The sequence below is a fragment of the Physeter macrocephalus genome, chromosome 5 (assembly GCF_002837175.3).
Source record: "Physeter macrocephalus isolate SW-GA chromosome 5, ASM283717v5, whole genome shotgun sequence".
Taxonomy (NCBI): Eukaryota; Metazoa; Chordata; class Mammalia; order Artiodactyla; family Physeteridae; genus Physeter; species Physeter macrocephalus.
Genome location: NC_041218.1, coordinates 92,826,786 through 92,845,453, shown reverse-complemented (window position 1 = coordinate 92,845,453; position 18,668 = coordinate 92,826,786). Strand labels below are relative to the sequence as shown.

Genomic DNA, 18,668 nt, shown 5'->3' with positions numbered 1-18,668 from the left:
AAAACAAAAATAAACAAATGGGACCTCATGAAACTTAAAAGCTTTTACACAGCAAAGGAAACCATAAACAAGACAAAAAGACAACCCTCAGAATGGGAGAAAATATTTGCAAATGAAGCAACTGACAAAGGATTAATCTCCAAAACTTACAAGCATCTCATGCAGCTCAATATCAAAAAACAAACAACCCAATCCAAAAATGGGCAGAAGACCTAAAGATATTTATCCAGAGAAGATATACAGATTGCCAATAAACTCATGAAAGGATGCTCAACATCATTAATCATGAGAGAAATGCAAATCAAAACTACAATGAGATATCACCTCACACCGGTCAGAATGGCCATCATCAAAAAATCTAAAAACAATGCTGGAGAAAAGGGAACCCTCCTGCACTGTTGGTGGCAATGTATATTGATACAGCCACTGTGGAGAACAGTATGGAGGTTCCTTAAAAAACTAAAAATAGACGTACCATCCGACCCCACAATCCCACTCCTGGGCATATACCCTGAGAAAACCATAATTCAAAAAGAGTCATGTACCACAATGTTCACTGCAGCTCTATTTACAATAGCCAGGACATGGAAACAACCTAAGTGTCCATCGACAGATGAATGGATAAAGACGATGTGGCACATATAGACAATGGAATATTACTCAGCCATAAAAAGGAATGAAATTGAGTTATTTGTAGTGAGGTGGATGGACCTAGAGTCTGTCATACAGAGTGAAGTAAGTCAGAAAGAGAAAAACAAATACCGTACGCTAGCACATGTATATGGAATCTAAAAAAAAAAGGTTCTGACGAACCTAGGGGCAGGACAGGAATAAAGAGGCAGACATAGAGAATGGACTTGAGGATACAGGGAGGGGGAAGGGTAAGCTGGGACAAAGTGAGAGAGCAGCATGAACATATATACACTACGAAATGTAAAACAGGTAGCTAGTGCGAAGCAGCTGCATAGCACAGGGAGATCAGCTCGGTGCTTTGTGACCACCCAGAGGGGTGGGAGATAGGGAGGGTGGGAGGGAGACACAAGAGGGAGGAGATATGGGAATATATGTATATGTATAGCTGATTCACTTTGTAATAAAGCAGAAACTAACATACCATTGTAAGGAAATTATACTCCAATAAAGATGTTAAAAAATAATAAAAATAAAATAAAATAAAATAAAATACTCTTTTTTCAGTCTCACACACCTTGAATCTTGTTTCACATATATCGAAAGAGACAATATTTCAGATAAAGATTACAATACAGTGTAATATTGTGATACAAAAATTACAGAATTTGTTAAAAATCTGCTTAAATCATGCAATGAATGCTTCAAAACTGTAACTGGGAAATAAGGTACTATCGTTGGTATGCTTTATCTGTAAACTTTAACTGTCTTCACAAATCCTACTTCTCGGTAGGTCTGTTCTAACCAAGATACGTATGTATTGCTTCTGGTTCCAATGGGATGTTAGAAAAGCATTAGGGGTTAAAGAGCATGCTGGCCCCCTAGTTCCTGTAGTGCCTGGAAACCAGCACAGTACACGGTGCAGTGTGTCCCCTTCTTGGTTTATTTCATCAGGAAGCAGCCTCAGGAAGTTTTGCCAATGAACCGATTGTGCAAAATTCTACATCTTCCAATGCACCTTCTGGGTCCTTATTAATAAATCTCATGGAGTGATTACCATTTGTTTTCCTCTTATAAATGACATTCTTTATACATGTGACCTTCATGTCAGGTACAAATATAAAATTATGCAGAAATCCATTTGATGATTTAATACATATTAAGAGTTCGTTACAAAAATAAAAATACTCAAATAGCTTGATGGCTGTAAATTAAACCATTTTTAACAGGTCATTTGATAGAATATTCATTTAACCCATCATTACATACTAATTAGAGATACACAAATCAAAACTTTATCAAGACTTACAGTGTATAAGAGTCTTTTGGAAAATAACCCCAAAGTGAATTCCATAAAAAGTATTATACCTGAGCAATGATTTGTTCTCCATCGTTGTACACTTTGGTGCCTATCACATCTACCACTTTCAGGCGCTCAGAAACCTGTAAAGGAAAAAAAGATAATACACTTGATAATACTGTATTTGTATTTAATAATACAAATACAGTTGTTATATAATAATACAAATACAAATGGGTTTGAACCGTGCAGGTCCACTTATATGCAGATTTTTTTCAACAAATATACAGTTGGCTCTCTGTATCCACAAATATGGAACCTGGGGGCTAAGGAGGGCCCAGCGTGAGGGACTTGAGCATCCGCAGATTTTGGTATCCACCGGGGTGGTCCTGGAACCAATCCCCGTGGAAACGTAGGGACAACTGTATTAAATAGACTAATCAGGTAATCGTAACTATTTCAGGGATTTAAAAATGGTAGCCTACAGGCCAAATAAATTAAGCAGTGTGTGGGTTTGTGTGTGTGCATGTGTGTGTTATATTAATTAACTGCCAGCATTTTAAACAAATTTTTCATAAAAACTTGAATTTCCAGCTTCTCTCGAAAAATCAGGGCATTCAGCAACACTCAGCCCTTATTTCCATGCAGCAAAAATAAACTCTGGTGGACTAGCAGCTGTTTCTTTAGATGCAGCACATGTTTTCAAGTTTTCTGTTTCTTCTTTTTATGTACCTAGCTCTGAAGGCAAATGAATTTCCAACCCCCCTGACCTATTTTTATTTAAAGAGATCTGCTGCTGGAGAAGATCAGCTGCCCAATATGCATTCTGAAATGTGGCCCGAATTGCTACTCGGTGGATACTGACAAGCCAACAAAGAGACATGTTAGCAGACTGGTCCATCAACCCCAAGGATTCTGGCCGAGATGCTAGAAGGATGGCATTGCTATCGCTAGGGTGGGGAAGAGAGGGAAGGAGGTTGGGGATGTGTTAGGTTTGAGATGTCTTTTAGACATCCCAGAAGAAATGTTAAAATATGCAGTTAGATAAATGAGCCTGGTGTTCAAGGGCGGGGCCTTGCCTGGTGATGTCAATTTTAAGAAGCATCACCATAACAGACATTTAAAGCCAGAGGATTTGCCAAGTTCACCATGTGAATAAGTGTAGCCTGAAAAAAGAAAGAGAGACCTTAGACTGTCAATTTTAAGAGGAAAGGAGGAAAGGAATAAAGAAGGAGAGGCCAGTGAGGACATTCTGTATTTAGATAACCTCTTCCTAAAAAGGCTATTGCCTACATTTGTGTGATTAGTTTAAGTCTGCTTTTAGATAGAGATCACATATAAATCTGCTATAGATGCTCCTAGGGGTCTATTACTTGTAAACGACAAGACAAATGCAATTACAGGCAGTAAAAGAGATACTAAGCTATAAAAACACTGTAATCTTTTCAAATGAAAATATGGATAGATTATTATTCAAAGAAACCTTCTACAGAACTAAGTATTCCTAACAAAACAGAATCTTTTAAAGCAAAATAAAATAAAAGCACAAACATATACTTACTTCCAAAGATTTAAGGAATGGCAGTGACTCAATAAAGCTTTCATACATTTTTCTCTTTTTGGCATTATTTTTTACAATTATCCTCCTGAAGGTCACCCTGTCCTAAAGGCAGAATATCAAATACAAAGATAGTTAAAAGGTAGACTTCATGGAGAAACAAAGTTTGAAGAAATAGTTTCATTTTATTCCCTGTAAGGAACAAACAATAATTGAAGATTCTGAAATAGAAAATTAACATTACTACACTTCTAATATGACTCATTTCAGATTTTTATTTCTTTAAGCATAAATATAGAACCATATTCATGTTTTTTAAAGAAAGCAACAGTTTACTTTTTATTCAGAACAGAGAGCTGACCAACATGTAACTGGCGGGCTACACCCACTATGTGGCGCTGTCGCACCATTTAAAAAACATACCAGCTCCTTGTTCGTTTTCCACCACCAGCTTTTGAGATGTAATTGACCTACAGAATATTGTGGAAGTTCAAGGTACACAACATGTTGATTTGATATATATTGTCAAATGATTACCACAGTAGGGTTAGTTAACACCTCTATCACCTCACATAATTACCACTTCTTTTTTGTGGTGACAACGTTTAAGATGTACTCTCTTAGCAGCTTTCGAGTATGTAACACAATATTGTTAACTATAATCAACATTTGTACACTGGATCCTCAGAACTTATTCATTTTATAACTGCACCCCCCTCCCCCCACCCAGGCCCTGGCAACCACCATTCTACTCAGTTTCTATGAGTTCAAACTAGCACTGAGTTCTTTTGCTATATAGATAATAGCCCTGGAGTGTTACAATTCGGTGGGACATGACTAGCATTGTTTTTGAGTTATAACTGGTATACGACATTATATTAGTTTCAGGCATATAACATAATGATTCAACATTTGTACATATTGTGAAATGATCACCACAATAAGTCTAGTTAACATCCGTCACCATACATAGTTACAGAATTTTTTTTATGATTAAAACTTTTAAGATATACTCACATAGCAACTTTCAAATATACAATACAGCATTATTAACTGTAGTCACTCTGCTGTACATTACATCCCCAGGATGTATTTATAACCGGAAGTTTGTACCTTTTGACTCCCTTCACCCATGACCAGCATTTTTATTAAAACAACAACAACAACAACAAAAAAAACCACCAGAAGAGGAAATCTGAGTGCGCATCCCTTTTAGTAAAGTGTTGAGTTGTATATTTATTTCAGTTATACACAAAGGCACACACACACATGCACTGGGGGTGACATTTCCTAATGTGTTTCTTGTGGGTTGCGGTAAAAAATACATGAAAACCAGTATTAGAAAATGTTTTTAAATCATGAAAGTACAATGTGAAGAGATGTTGAAAAATTATTGACTCTAGGGTTTCTGTCACCTTTTACAAAAGGTGCACAGAAAAACGACAACTTTCTTGAGTAGACTCTGATTCCAGTGTTTTATCATGCTCATCATTCTAAAATGTTCCTATGTTTATACTACTTAACCTCAAAGATACCACACTGAATTAAGGAACTAGGGAAAACTTTAAAGGTAACGGCTCAAAAAATGGTTTTCCTACAAATTTTATATTTTAAAAATTCCTACAAAACGTTATTTTAGTTCTCAGTTAAGAGCCCCTAGAATTATGTTACTTCGGCATACACTGATAACTATACCATCTTAATATAAAATAAAATTAATTGGGATATGTTCTTTAATTAATAAATTACTATGCCAACATATTAGGGCTGAATTTAAATGAACTGATACGATGGAGAAAAATACCAGTGAGGATGTAAGTCTCTAGGAAATTAAACATCCTGTTCTCCAATTTAGTTTACTACAATTTTATAAGGGCTGTAATTTGGACTTGTTGTACTCGTAATCATTTTTTTAAAAAGAGAAAAATTTTCAAGATAATTAGTAAAAATATTGAAATAATTTCCAAGTCTGGTTCTGCATCAGAATCAGCTGTTGTGTGTGACCACCTAGAGGGGTGGGATAGGGAGGGTGGGAGGGAGGGAGACGCAAGCGGGGAGGGAGGGAGACGCAAGCGGGAAGAGATATGGGGACATATGTATATGTATAACTGATTCACTTTGTTGTAAAGCAGAAACTAACACACCATTGTAAAGCAATTATACTCCAATAAAGATGTTTAAAAAAAGAAAAAAAAGAGGGAGTGAAAGCACATCCTTCTACTCCGCCATCTTGGTTCCTCCTCATTATGTTTTTACAGAGGTTCTTAAGGACTATAATTACCAGACATGTCGAATTTAAGGATCAGCTAAACTTTCAAATCAGAAACAATATACTACAAGGTGATATACACTAATATAAAAAGGAAATAGAATTATGGTTCTCTGCTCAAATTCCCTGAGGATTATCACAGTGCACAAGGAAAATTACTATAGGACTGGGAAAAAAAAAGGAAAAGAAATAGCTGTTCTGCTTCTGAAAAAAGTTTAATCTTTAAGGGCAACAAAACTGGTGAGAAATAACAATTTTCCAGAGAATGACTTTTTTCACCGATAATCCATCAAACAAAACAGGTAGAAATTGAAGGACTCAATATTGGGTATTGGGTTTTAATCTAAGTTATTGTTTACTGATTACTTAAAATAGCTAAAAGGGGAATTAGCAAAAATGTAGGGCCCTTCCACAGTATCTCAATAATAATTGAGTACTGGGAGAAAGAGTCTTATATTACAAATGTATTACACCCCTGTAAAATGTTGGCTTTCAATTAAAAAAAAAATAAAAAATAAAAAAAGGTTTATTCTAACATCCCAGACTTTAATGACTCCAAATCTCTGCATATAGGACTCTATAATCATCTGTATTTCGTAAAAGCTCCCCGAGTGATTCTGATATAGAATCAGGTCTGGGAACCAGATGCAACACCATTTTATGAACAGAGTTTACTGCAAAACAGAGAAGACTAGAAATAGGTTAGCAATTTAGAAATTAACCGTAATGAGCTACACGTCTCAGGAAAAATTTTCTATTAGTGGCCCACCTCTTCACACCCACTGTGACATATAAATAAAATCCACAAAGTCCCATTTCAAATGTTTTCATCCTAGTCATTTCAATCAATCATTGCCCCTCTGAATCACCAGCATGGTCTTGTAGATCAGTTAATCCCCCAAGGCTAACAGTGACCTAGTCTTATTTACAAAGTTAGACTATTCTACAAAGGACTTTTCTCTTGAGATCTGCTTATCTTTACACCTGCACTTATGTGGCAGAGCTCCAACCTGTTGGTCTTAAAAGTAAAATCTCTTTTCTACTCGGCTTTTGCTGAAAGGGGGCTAGTTAGGCAAGCTGCTGAGAAAACAGGTTTGAAGTATTAATTGATTATGTTAATTATTATAGTTTTTTAAAAACACCTACTGCACTTATGCACATCCCCAAGGTGATCATCACAAACTGCCCACTTTCATAAAGCTTGAAACATGTACAGATTAGTAAAAAAATCTGTGAAAATGCTTAACCCTACCTGAGAACATAAGTATCACATGCACTGGGAAATGCCGGGCCTTTGTCCCTAGTTTAAGGTTCCTTCCAGGGCTGAGAACTATCAGTATTCAAAGGGCCGACCCGCTAAGTGTGTGACCCTGTTCCAAGGACCTGCAGGGAGAAGGCTTCCTTACCATGTGACAGTCTGACCCTGGCTGGCAACCCTATCAAGATGATTAAATTTTAAATGATACCTTCCTTAATGAAAGAGATAGAGACCCGCGGCTGTGAGGGCAGGCAAATGCTTCTTAGGGGCCAAGTCCACTCAGGTTTAGAGTGTTTATTTTGCTGGCGTTGGGTATTCAAATCTTTGATAGCCCTTAAGACACTTCAGCTCCCTTCCACCTGAAACAATTCCAAGTTTGCTTCCACCACTTAAAAAGTGACTCATCACATTTTTAAATAAGAAAACAGCAACTGCCTAGGTCTAATAAGAAGAAATGCACAATACGTCTTGTTTCTCTGATCAAGAGCTATTTTTATCAGTTGGATCCACATCGGAGTCAAAGGCTGAGTGGTGACTGAATAATGTGTAACTTCTCTGAAGCTACAGTCCTTGGGAAGGAGATTGTTAGCAAACTTCCTGTTACTTCAACCTCGTCTCCTTCCACAAAAGGATTTGAGAGAAATAACCGAGTAAACGCGTGTCAAAACTACAGGATGGGATGTTTTCAACAATTTAAAAGGAAAAACAAGTATTGTCAACACTCCCTTTAAATCAGGGCTGTTTAAAGTGTGTTCTGGGCACCGGCAGCCACTGGTGTCTCCTGGGAGCTGGAGAGAAATGCAGAATCACAGGCCTCATCCCAGACCCAGTGAATCTGAATCTGCATTTTAACTGGATTCCCAGGTGATCCCTAAGCACCAGATTAAACACAGTCCAGAATCAGCTTGCCTTGGGTCGGCTACTCTGCATCCTAAGATCATCTATGAAAAGAATCTCCTTCCCCCGCAACCCAAATGTTGTTTTTTTAAAAAAATATTTATTTACTTGGCTGTGCCGGGTCTTAGTTGCAGCACATGGGATCTTCGTTGCAGCACGTGGGATCTTTAGTTGTGGTGTGCGGGGGTCTTTAGTTGCAGCATGCGAACTCTTAGTTGTGGCATGCAGCATCTGGTTCCCCGACCAGGGACTGAACTCAGGCCCCCTGCATTGGGAGCATGGGGTCTTGGCCACTGGACTGCCAGGGAAGTCCCCCAAATGTCTTTAAACCAACTTTTAAGTCTTGTTGAAACAGCACCATTAAGAAATTTTCTTTTAAAGCCCAGGTCTGAGAGTCCCAACCCTGAGAGTCTGATTAAGTTTGTCTGTGGTAGGGCCTAGGTAAGAGAATTTTTTTTTTTAACACCTCCAAGAAATTCTGATGTGCATCCACGTGAGAAGCACAGGCACCAAGTACTTTCTCTCCACACAGCTGCTTGGCAATGCAAAGTTGTTACCAATCAATTTATACAGCGCGGAGAGACTCAGTTTATGGTGGTTTCTCAAGCATGCGTGAGAATCACCCAGTGGGCTTGCTCAAATACAGACTGCTGGGCCCCATCGCCAGAGTTTCTGAGTCAACGGGCCTGAACTCAGTAAGCGGGGCGTCAATGTGCATTTCTAGCAAGCTCCCAGGTGATAGAGATGCTACAGGTCAGGGGACCACACTCTGGGAACCACAGATGATAATATTTACCACAGATAGCTATCTGAAAAAACAGCACTGAAGCCTTTGTTTGTGTGGCTGGTTGGTTTTTAAGAGTGGGTAAAAGAGGAACATTTTGGATCTGAGTGTCTTTCCCACGGCCAGTAGGTTAAACTCCTGACTCAATTTGCGAAAAGAACATGAAGATTTAACTCAGCACAGTCCTAGTGTCCAACAGTTCAGCATCTAGTAGTTGCTTAATAAATTCCCTGATGACTGATGATGATCCCCAATAAATCTACCTATTAGAACTAAAATACTGTAGCCACCTGGCTTCTCTCATAATGATTGTTACAAATGACATTCAGGTCAAATAAATACTTCACTCACCAAGCCCCACAGAGCACCGGGAGAGGTAGCAGTGATTGTAGCTGCTCTGGGCGTATTGTACATTAAGGCCAGTTCGCCAAAACTCCCACGATTGTCATAGTTGCCAACACACCTTCCAACACCATCACATTTCACGTAGATATCAAATGTTCCTCTGTTGCACATGTGGAAGAGAAGACGTAAAAGTAATTCAAGTAAAATCTCATCACGATAAAACATGAGCCCTGGGAAATGCAACCTCATTCTTTTCTTAAAAAAAATCATTTATTGCTTAGTCTTATTGCTGGGACATCATAACACATTCACCCAGTTAAAATTTTAAATGTCTAGAAAGGTGAATAGTGCCCTGGCCCAGCCATTCAGTTTCCTCCCAGATATGCCACTGCTCCCAGCTTCTTCTACGTCCTTGAAGAGATCTTTGCATCGGGCAGCAGCAGAAGCTGGGTGGGTGCACTAGGAGCCTTCCGCAGGCACAGGAAGGTAACGGGAGTCCTCCCTGAGACCGAGGACACACCCAAGGGTGACAGCTGAGGATGGGCTCTTATTTTCCTGTCCCCTCTAATGACAACAAGTAATAAAAGGGCATCAATATGTGAAAAAGACAGCACCAGTTCCAGACAAGCAGGAAGAAGAGACCATCCACGGGACAAGGGTAAGGCCCATACATGTGTCTGTTGTCTCATCGTCTGGGGCAAATGAGACTAAATGACAAATATTTAAGGTATTGAAATAAATGATAAAAATATAACTAAGACTGCAACCAAATGCAACATGCAAAGACAACCATCTGAAGGAATGCGTGTGAATCCGCTGATTGCAGTGATCTCTGAGTATAACAATTGTGGAGGATTCTAGGGACATTCACTATGTAATTAAAGAGTTTTTGTTTCTAAAACGAATATGTATTACTTTTGAGATCAGAAGAAAATAATTTTTAAAAGGAATATAGCTCTAACAATCTGGTCAGGCACTGCTGTACAGTACTTACAGGGTCCTTTATAATCTACAGGAGGGGCCGGCAAGCTGAGGCCCAAGACTGGCTGCCTGCTTCTGTAAATCAAGTTTTATTGGAAAGACAAACACACCGGCGGTTTCTGCATTCTCTGTAGGTGACTTGTGCTATGACAGCAGAGTTGAGTAGCTGCAACATAGACCTCATGGCCCAGAAAGCCTGCGAAATTTACTCTCTGGCTCTTTATACCATCTGGCCCTTCATGTTAGACTGACCCCACCATCTAAAAGTGGTAGAAATTCAGGCTAAATATCTGATCCTGGTCTTTTTATAGTCTTTCTGTGCTTATCTTTTAATTGGGTTTCTTTTTCTAGGCAAGTAAAACAGTCACTGCGCTGCATATTATCCAGATCCTATATTTCTGGAAACTGCATTCTTCTTGTGGAGAACTGTTTTTCCATGTACTGTATCTTATCAGAGGACACGGTTTCAAGGCTTACTGAAACACCTGTGAGGGCAGACAGGAGAAATTCTTTGGCTTTATTCTGTTGGCTAAACTCTAGCAAAGACAAAACAGGGAGTGCTTTTAAGATTAAGAAAGGATTATGAATGGTAAAGATACAACAAAAGCAAACACATAAGATATTAGAGACAAAAGATATTCATGAATAAGAATAACTGGCTTTTAATATAATTCACGGCTAGAATGGCGGTTTCAGGGATACCCTCTGGAATTTGTTTCATGAAGTTATTTTTCAAGTATAGATTAATTTTTCTATTTATACTCTTTACACGTTTGCACTAAAACTGTTTTCTATGTTTTCTACTTTGACTAGGATAAAATACACAACAAATGTGTTGACAAGAAGTATAGTGAGCTACTAGTCCAGCTGAAATCATATCAGTCTAAAAATCTGCTACAATACCGTGTGCTGCATTTTCATATAGATTTCTCCCCTGAGAACGTGAGGCCCTGGGCAGGGCAGAGCCACGAAAAGAGCACACACAGTGGCCAAGAGACCCAGATGCTGGGTCGGCTCCACACTCATCATCTGGGTGACCTTCGCCAACTCGCATCACTTCTGTGGGCCTGAAAATTGTCACCTGTCGAAAGGGTGACGAGGATCTAACTGAAAAGGGAAGGTGCTATATACAAATGTAAGGCGTTTTTATAGTCAAAATACCTACTAAGAGAAAATTATTCCCGTACTACCTTTGGGGTTCACATAGACCCCTACAATTCAATACGATTAAACAGCTGAGTGAATTTCTGAGGTGTTTCGTTGATGAAAGCTGTTAATGGTACCAGAATCATGACTTTAATTTACACGTGGGACAATTCTAAAATCATAGCGTCCAGCCCCAGCCCTGGCTAGTGCAGCTCTCCCGGGTCACCACGGACTTAGGGATGAGGGACTGAGAGACTCAGAGAGCATGTGCTACTGATGCATGAAAGGTACCACCCACAGAGCCCAGATCAGGGAACAAGGGCTAAGCGGACGGGGGCGGGGGGTGTGATTTTCTGTGGAGCCTCTGAGTAGAACACAACTTGGCCCAGAGAAGCAAATGTAATCCGACAAATCAGGCTGGGAGATGATCTGTGTTCCATGCAAACAGGGCGGGCGTTGGTGGTGGTGGGGTGCTTGGGGAATCCAAACGTCTCAACAACACCTCACCACCATGTTACAGAAGTGCAGAAATGAAGACTCAGTCCCGGCTGCGCACCTTTTACATCTTAGGGTTGTTACCTAAGTATTGCTAAAAGCACACTGTTCTTTTTTTTTTTATGTTATTTTATTTTAATTTTTTATAGCTGATTTAACTTTTTTTTATTTTTTGATACAGCAGGTTCTCATTAGTTATCTATTTTATACACATCAGTGTGTACACGTCAATCCCAATCTCCCAATTCATTCCCCCCAGCTACCCCGCTTTCCCCCCTTGGTGTCCATACGTTTGCTCTCTACATCTGAAAAGCACACTGTTCTTGGATGAAGTCAAGCACAACTTAAATTTTCTGAAATTAGATTTTCAATATAAATGCAGGCCTTCTCACTTAAATAAGTTCTCTACAGAGTTTTTAATAGACAAATATAATAATGCATAAACAATTTCTGGAAAGACACGCAAATTACTCACTGCTGATTAGATGATGCTAAAGCAGTAGGAAGAGAGACTAACTTTTCACCTTAGGCCCCTCTGAAATATCTGAATCTTTCAAGCCATTAGCATGTTTTACTTCATTAAGTAATAACAGAAGAAACGTTTTAGAAAACATAATAACAGATTGAGTTATACGGATTCAATATCCCAGATGTTGTATTATGCTGCTATTCTCCCAGTAACAGCCATCTCTAACTCTGTAACAGGCATCACTACCTCTCAATTAGAAGTTAACAAATGAGGAGGCTCCCAGTAAATGACAGATTTCTAGGTTAACCAAAAGTCACCAGTCTTCCATACACTATGCCTCTTTCCATGATGTAGCACGGTTTCACTGCATGGGTTCACCGTAGCTGTGTAGGGCCAGTTACACAGGAATAAGGGTAAAGAGGCAATAGCAGTTATCGTACGTTAATCTGTCAGTCGTTATAATAACCACTGAGATTTCCACAAAAGGTTCATACCTTTCAGCAGTGAAGTTACACAAAACTTACCTGTCAATTACATAAAAGTTGTCGCCATCATCACCTTGATCAATTACATGTTCCCCTTCTTTGACCAATTTTTCAAACATGGCATCTAATACTTGAGACATCTGCTCCTATTTTTCAAAAAAAGAAAAGACAATCTTGGTTTATCTAGAACATGTTTAGCTTTATAGTTAAAGATCCATAATTAGCTTATACTTCTGTGAACAAGCTCAAAGAAATGGAAATATCATCACCGCCATTAAGTCTTGTCAAATAAAATACACAAAATAGTCCTCCTCACCACATACAAACCAGATGATTATATATTTACTCTCATATTCAGTACCTGAATAAAAGTAATTATAATTAGTCTATTTCAGAATATTTGCAACTATCACCACTTTAGTATGAAAAATTAACCATCAAGCCATCATATACCTTGTGAAATATAACCTTAGCAACTAAAATGATCAAGTTAATAAAGAACTATTGCAAATGTCTTTTAAAGATACCTAAACTTTTAAAACACTTCCCTATTTTAGTCATCACTAGAATTTCTATAGCGAGTACCTAAATATTTAGTGAATTTAAATCCTGACTCCAATCCTTCTTGGTTTAGCACCAAAACCAAAATAGAACCAAACCAACAAAAGCAAAACCAAAAACGATTGTAGCCAATAGTCCATCACTATCTTTTGTCACTAAGGTTCTCTTCAAGAAGCAACCATATACCTCCCTAGGACAGATTTATTAAAACTGAAGCCAGAAACATCAAACCTATCAGTCAACAACTATTTAAAAATTTTTATTCTGCTAAAGGGTGCTTGTCAAGGCTTAAGAATAAACCTCGGCTAGTGAGAATCAACTAGGAGGCAAAAGAAATCTTTCCTCAGAACAAATACAGGAACAATTCAAAAACCTTTGAAGATTTAAAAACAACTGGATGGGGCTTCCCTGGTGGCGCAGCGGTTGCGCGTCCGCCTGCCGATGCAGGGGAACCGGGTTCGCGCCCCGGTCATTTTTATTCTGCTAAAGGGTGCTTGTCAAGGCTTAAGAATAAACCTCGGCTAGTGAGAATCAACTAGGAGGCAAAAGAAATCTTTCCTCAGAACAAATACAGGAACAATTCAAAAACCTCTGAAGATTTAAAAACAACTGGATGTGGAGAAACAGTATGGTGCACAGTAACAGAAAAGTCAGAAGTCATAAGAAGGCTTCAAGTCACTCCCAGGCCAAAATCAATTACTATTATAAACAAATTAAGGAGCTGAAGACAGGTTAGAGGGGGAAAAAGATGCAGGGGGAAAAAGATGCAAGCGGAAAACACAGGTTGAAGAAACAAAATATTCTGGATCAGAGCATGAACAGACCATGTGTGATTCTCTTCTTTTTGAGACACCATTAACATTTCATAGAGACTATCAAGGTACGACTCCACAACCATGAGAATGGGAAGGGGAAACTGGAGGAGAGATTTCTAGAGCAAAGGGAAGTTAAATGGGGGCTGAGAGAGCATGCAGCCCGGAGAAGGTCAGGTGGGCCTGCAGTGTGGAGGGGCTGACCACCTATCAGAGCTCCAGAGGCTCCAGACTGGGAAACACCCGGTCCGGTCAGAACGGGACTGAGACACAGCTGAAAGAGGTAGACCAATTCAAAATCCTCCACGATCAGTTGATACCTTCCTTCCAAATGCCTCAACTCTGAACAAAGAACACCTGGCAACCAAATATTAACCCCAGTTCTTCCCGGACAAAAGATCAGAGTCAGGTTCTTGGGAGAAACTAAATAAATAAGAGAGAACTTAAACAGCTACTGTGAAGCCTGGTGCCCTGGAACAAGGACCTTCACTTGCTGGGATGAGGGGTTCCCCCATGTTAACAGCTGGCCCCCTGTCACTCAACCAGCAGGACACTGGTGGACAGCTCTGCCATACTTATTCAGGGCTCCACATCAGCTTTCCGTGGCCCCTCTGGTAGCCTACAAGACTAAGATAAACAGCAGTATAACACCAAATGAGCTAGAAAATTCAAGAACAGTGATGAGCTTTCAGAAAGTTCTACTTTGTATACCCAGAGATGTTCAAGACAATGTTATATCCATGAGATGAAAAACAGGATATCTAGAAAAAGAGCCAATCAGAGAAAAATGGGTAAGTTGAAAACTGAAAACATGATTACCAAAATTTTTTCTTCCTTTTAAATACTTTATTTTTGAGAGCAGTTTTAGGTTCACAGCAAAAAGGAGCGAAAAGCATAAAGAGTTTTCATAAACCCCCTGCCTCCCCCCAGCCTCTCCCCTACTGTCAACATCCCCACCAGAAGGTACATTTATTACAAGTGATGAACCTACACTGCCATCATTATCACACAAAGTCCGCAGCTGACATCTGGGTTCACCCTTGGTGCGGTGCTGTACACTTGGTGCGTTTTGACAAATGTGTAACATGTACCCCCCATCACAGAATTTTCTTGTAAAAGAACTAAGAAGGTAAATTAAAATAAGAACTTCAAAGAAAGTCGACAGATGAAAAGACAGAAGTTCCAGACAAAGTGATATTAGAGATAACAAAGGGGAGAAAATAATCAAAGAAATATGGGATGAATTTTCCAGAACCACAGGATGTTAAGTGTTCAGACTGAAAGGGCTCACTCAAGGGCCCGGAACAATCAAGGACCAGAACCTCCACACCCACACGACAGTGTGGTTTTAGCACATCAAAGGGAGGGTGGGAGGGAGGGAGACGTAAGAGGGAAGAGATATGGGAACATGTGTATATGTATAACTGATTCACTTTGTTATAAAGCAGAAACTAACAAACCACATTGTAAAGCAATTATACTCCAATAAAGATGTTAAAAAAAAAAAAAAAAAAAATACAGACCTGACCTGCAAAGCTTCCAGAAAAGGGGGAAGGAGCTCTTAAAAACACAAAAAGATGTTCAACTTCTTTCAAAATAAAGAGGAATGCAAATCAAAATTGAAAGGAGATACCCTTTTTCACCTGCCAGATTCAGAAAGATAAAAATGTTAGACTAACACCCTGGTGGAGATGGTGTGGGAAGGAGGGTTCCTCCTGCAGACGGCTGATGGGAACGGGCCTCAGAGGGCGCACTGTCAACAGTCGGTATCATTTCAAACGCGCTACCCGTCACCTCACTATTCCTCGTCTAGGAAGTTATTCTATAACACATCTGTGAAACGACATGTGCAGGGGCATTTTTCACTGCAAAATGTGCATTGTAATAGCAAAGAATTGAAAACTCAAGTTTATCTACAAGGCTCCGAATAAATAAGTTTGATACATCCATGCATTGGAAAGCTATGCAGCTATAAAAAAAAAAAGTATAGATTTTAAGAACCCTATCTTTTACTGGAGTTGCTGACAACCATGAGAACGCTCAAAGAAGGGCAATCAGGAAATCTGAAACCCTGCTTGCTGTAGGAGGAACTTCAGCGAACACATACTATCTGCTGCCGCAATGATGATGTCGGTGATTCCAGAGGCCAGAACTGGGACTGCTGGGTGGAAGTTTCTGGAGATTTTGGAACAACGTAAAGGCCTGCCTAAGAGGGACAGCTGTCTAGCAGTGACAGGGCAAAGAGATGAGCTCCCTGGGCCTGTCAAGACAGGCCCCCCATCTTCCACATGCTGTCAAAAGGGTTCAGTGGTTTTCAAACTGTTTTCTGGAAGCCAGGGATTTTGAGGAGGTGCTTCAGTGATCGATTCTGTAAACAGCTGATTGTTTTAAACCATTTTTAAAAATTGAAGTATAGTTGATTTACAATGTTGTGTTAGTTTCAGGCGTACAGCAAAGTGATACAGTTATACATATACATTTCAGATTTTTTTCCCTTATAGGTAATTACAAGATATTGAATATAGTTCCCTGTGCTATACAGTAGGTCCTTGTTGATTATCTATTTTATATACAGTAGTGTGTATATGTTAATCCCAAACTCATCCTTCAGGTGTGTTCTAACCATTAAATATTAAAACTAAAGTAAATCAACATGTTCGGATGGATTATATATACATTTTTTATGAAGTAAAATTTTATGTCACATAAAATTAACCATTTTAAAGTGGACTAGTGGCCACAAAATTGTGCAGCCACCACCTGTACCTACTTTCAAAACATTTCCGCAAAAGGAAACAGTGCACCCGTTAAGCAGTCATTCCCCATTCTCTCCTCCCACTAGGCCCTGGCAGCCACCAATATGTTTTCTGTCTCTATGGATTCACCTATTCTGGATATTTCATATAATGGAATCACACAATATGTGATCTTTTGGGTCTGGCTTACTTCATTCATTATAATGTTTTCAAGGTTCATCTATGTTATAGCATATATCATACTTCATTCCTTTTTATGGATGAATAATATTCCACTATATATATATACGAACACACACCACAATTTACTTACCCGTTCACCTGTCGATGGACACTTGGGTTCTTTCCACCTTTTGGCTATTGTGAATAGTGCGACTATGAACATTCATATACAAGTATTTATTGGCACACCTGTTTCAATTCTTTTGGATCTACACCTGGGAGTGAAATTGCTGAGTCATATGGTAATTCTCTGTTTAACCTTTTGAGAAACGGCCAAGCTGTTTTCCACAGTGCCTGGACCATTTTACTTTACCACCAGCGATGTACCGGGTTCCGATTTCTCCACATCCTTGCCAACACCTGTTATTTTCCTTTTTAAAAAAACGATACCCATCCTAGTGGGGGTGAAGTGGTATTTCACTGTGGTTCTGACTTGTATTTCCCTAGTGACTAACCATGCTGAGAATCTTTTCATGTGCTTATTGGTCATCTGTATATCTTCTCTAGAGAAATGTCTATTATTCAAGAACCCTGCACATTTTAAAGTTGGGTTGTTTGTCCTTCTGTGGTTGAGTCTAAGTGTTCTTTCTATATTCTGAATACGAGGCCCTTCTATAAAGCTCTTCTAAGAGTTTTATAGTTTTACAGCTTACATTTAGGTCTTTGATCCATTTTGAGTTAATTCTTGTACTTGGTGTGAAGTAGGAGTCCAACCTTGTTCTTTTGTGTGTGGATACCCAGTTGTCCCAGCACCATTTATTGAAAAGACTATTCTTTCCCCAGTGAATGATCTTGGCATTTTTGTTGAAATCAAATGGCCACAGATGTATAGGTTTGTTTCTCGACTCTCAATGCTATTCCATTGTTCTGTATGTCTATCCCTATGCCAGTAACACAGTTTTGATTACTGCAGCTTTGAGGTAAAAGTTTTGATGTTGGCAAGCGTGAGTCCTTCAACTTTGTTCTTCTTTTTCAATATTATTTGGGGTGCCCCTTGTATATACAATGTTAATCCATTAGACAACAGCAAAACGCAATGTGTTTTCATGGTTTAGCTTTATAATACATAAAAGCTACCAATTAAAACTTTTATAAAAATAAATACTGATAAAAATAATTTTAAGAAAGAATATGAAAACTCTATAAATACAGATAAACTGTTAGAAAAAAAAACTGGGCAAGAACTCTACGTGTAGAGTTTGCTGCCACAAAAATTTTAAAAAGAATATATTTGTATATACATAGAGTAACCCTAGAAATATATGCATGATAGCGCTAAAAGAACTTGGCTCCTGAGAAACTGGATTGCTGGGAGACAGGGATGTAAGGGAGATCTCCTTTCACTGACTACTCTTTTGTTCCTTTTGAATTTTTGTAAATTCTATATGCATACTGATTTAAATTTTTTTTTTTTTTTTAATTTTTGCGGTACGCAGGCCTCTCACCGTTGTGGCCAGTCCCACTGCGGAGCACAGGCTCCGGACGCGCAGGCCCAGCGGCCATGGCTCACGGGCCCAGCCTCTCCGCAGCGCGTGGGATCCTCCCGGACCGGGGCATGAACCCGCGTCCCCTGCATCGGCAGGCGGACTCTCAACCACTGCGCCAAAAACCAAACCAAACTCTCCATTTAAACAGAGAATATAACATTACATCTTTTTTTTTTTTTTTTTTTTTTTTTTTTTGTGGTACGCGGGCCTCAC

The 18,668-nt window shown here is 39.1% G+C and overlaps 1 protein-coding gene across 1 annotated transcript in view; it reads right to left on the bottom strand.

Moving 5' to 3' along the window:
• PRKAR2B (protein kinase cAMP-dependent type II regulatory subunit beta) overlaps positions 1–18,668 on the bottom strand; it is a 142,184-nt gene that overhangs the window by 10,566 nt on the left and 112,950 nt on the right. Inside the window, exons 5-8 of the mRNA XM_024115970.3 lie at positions 12,657–12,763; positions 9,048–9,201; positions 3,492–3,593; positions 1,999–2,073 (exon numbers count right to left, since the gene is read on the bottom strand). Of these exons, the coding sequence (XP_023971738.1) occupies positions 1,999–2,073; positions 3,492–3,593; positions 9,048–9,201; positions 12,657–12,763 (438 nt within the window). The remainder of the gene's footprint in view (positions 1–1,998; positions 2,074–3,491; positions 3,594–9,047; positions 9,202–12,656; positions 12,764–18,668) is intronic.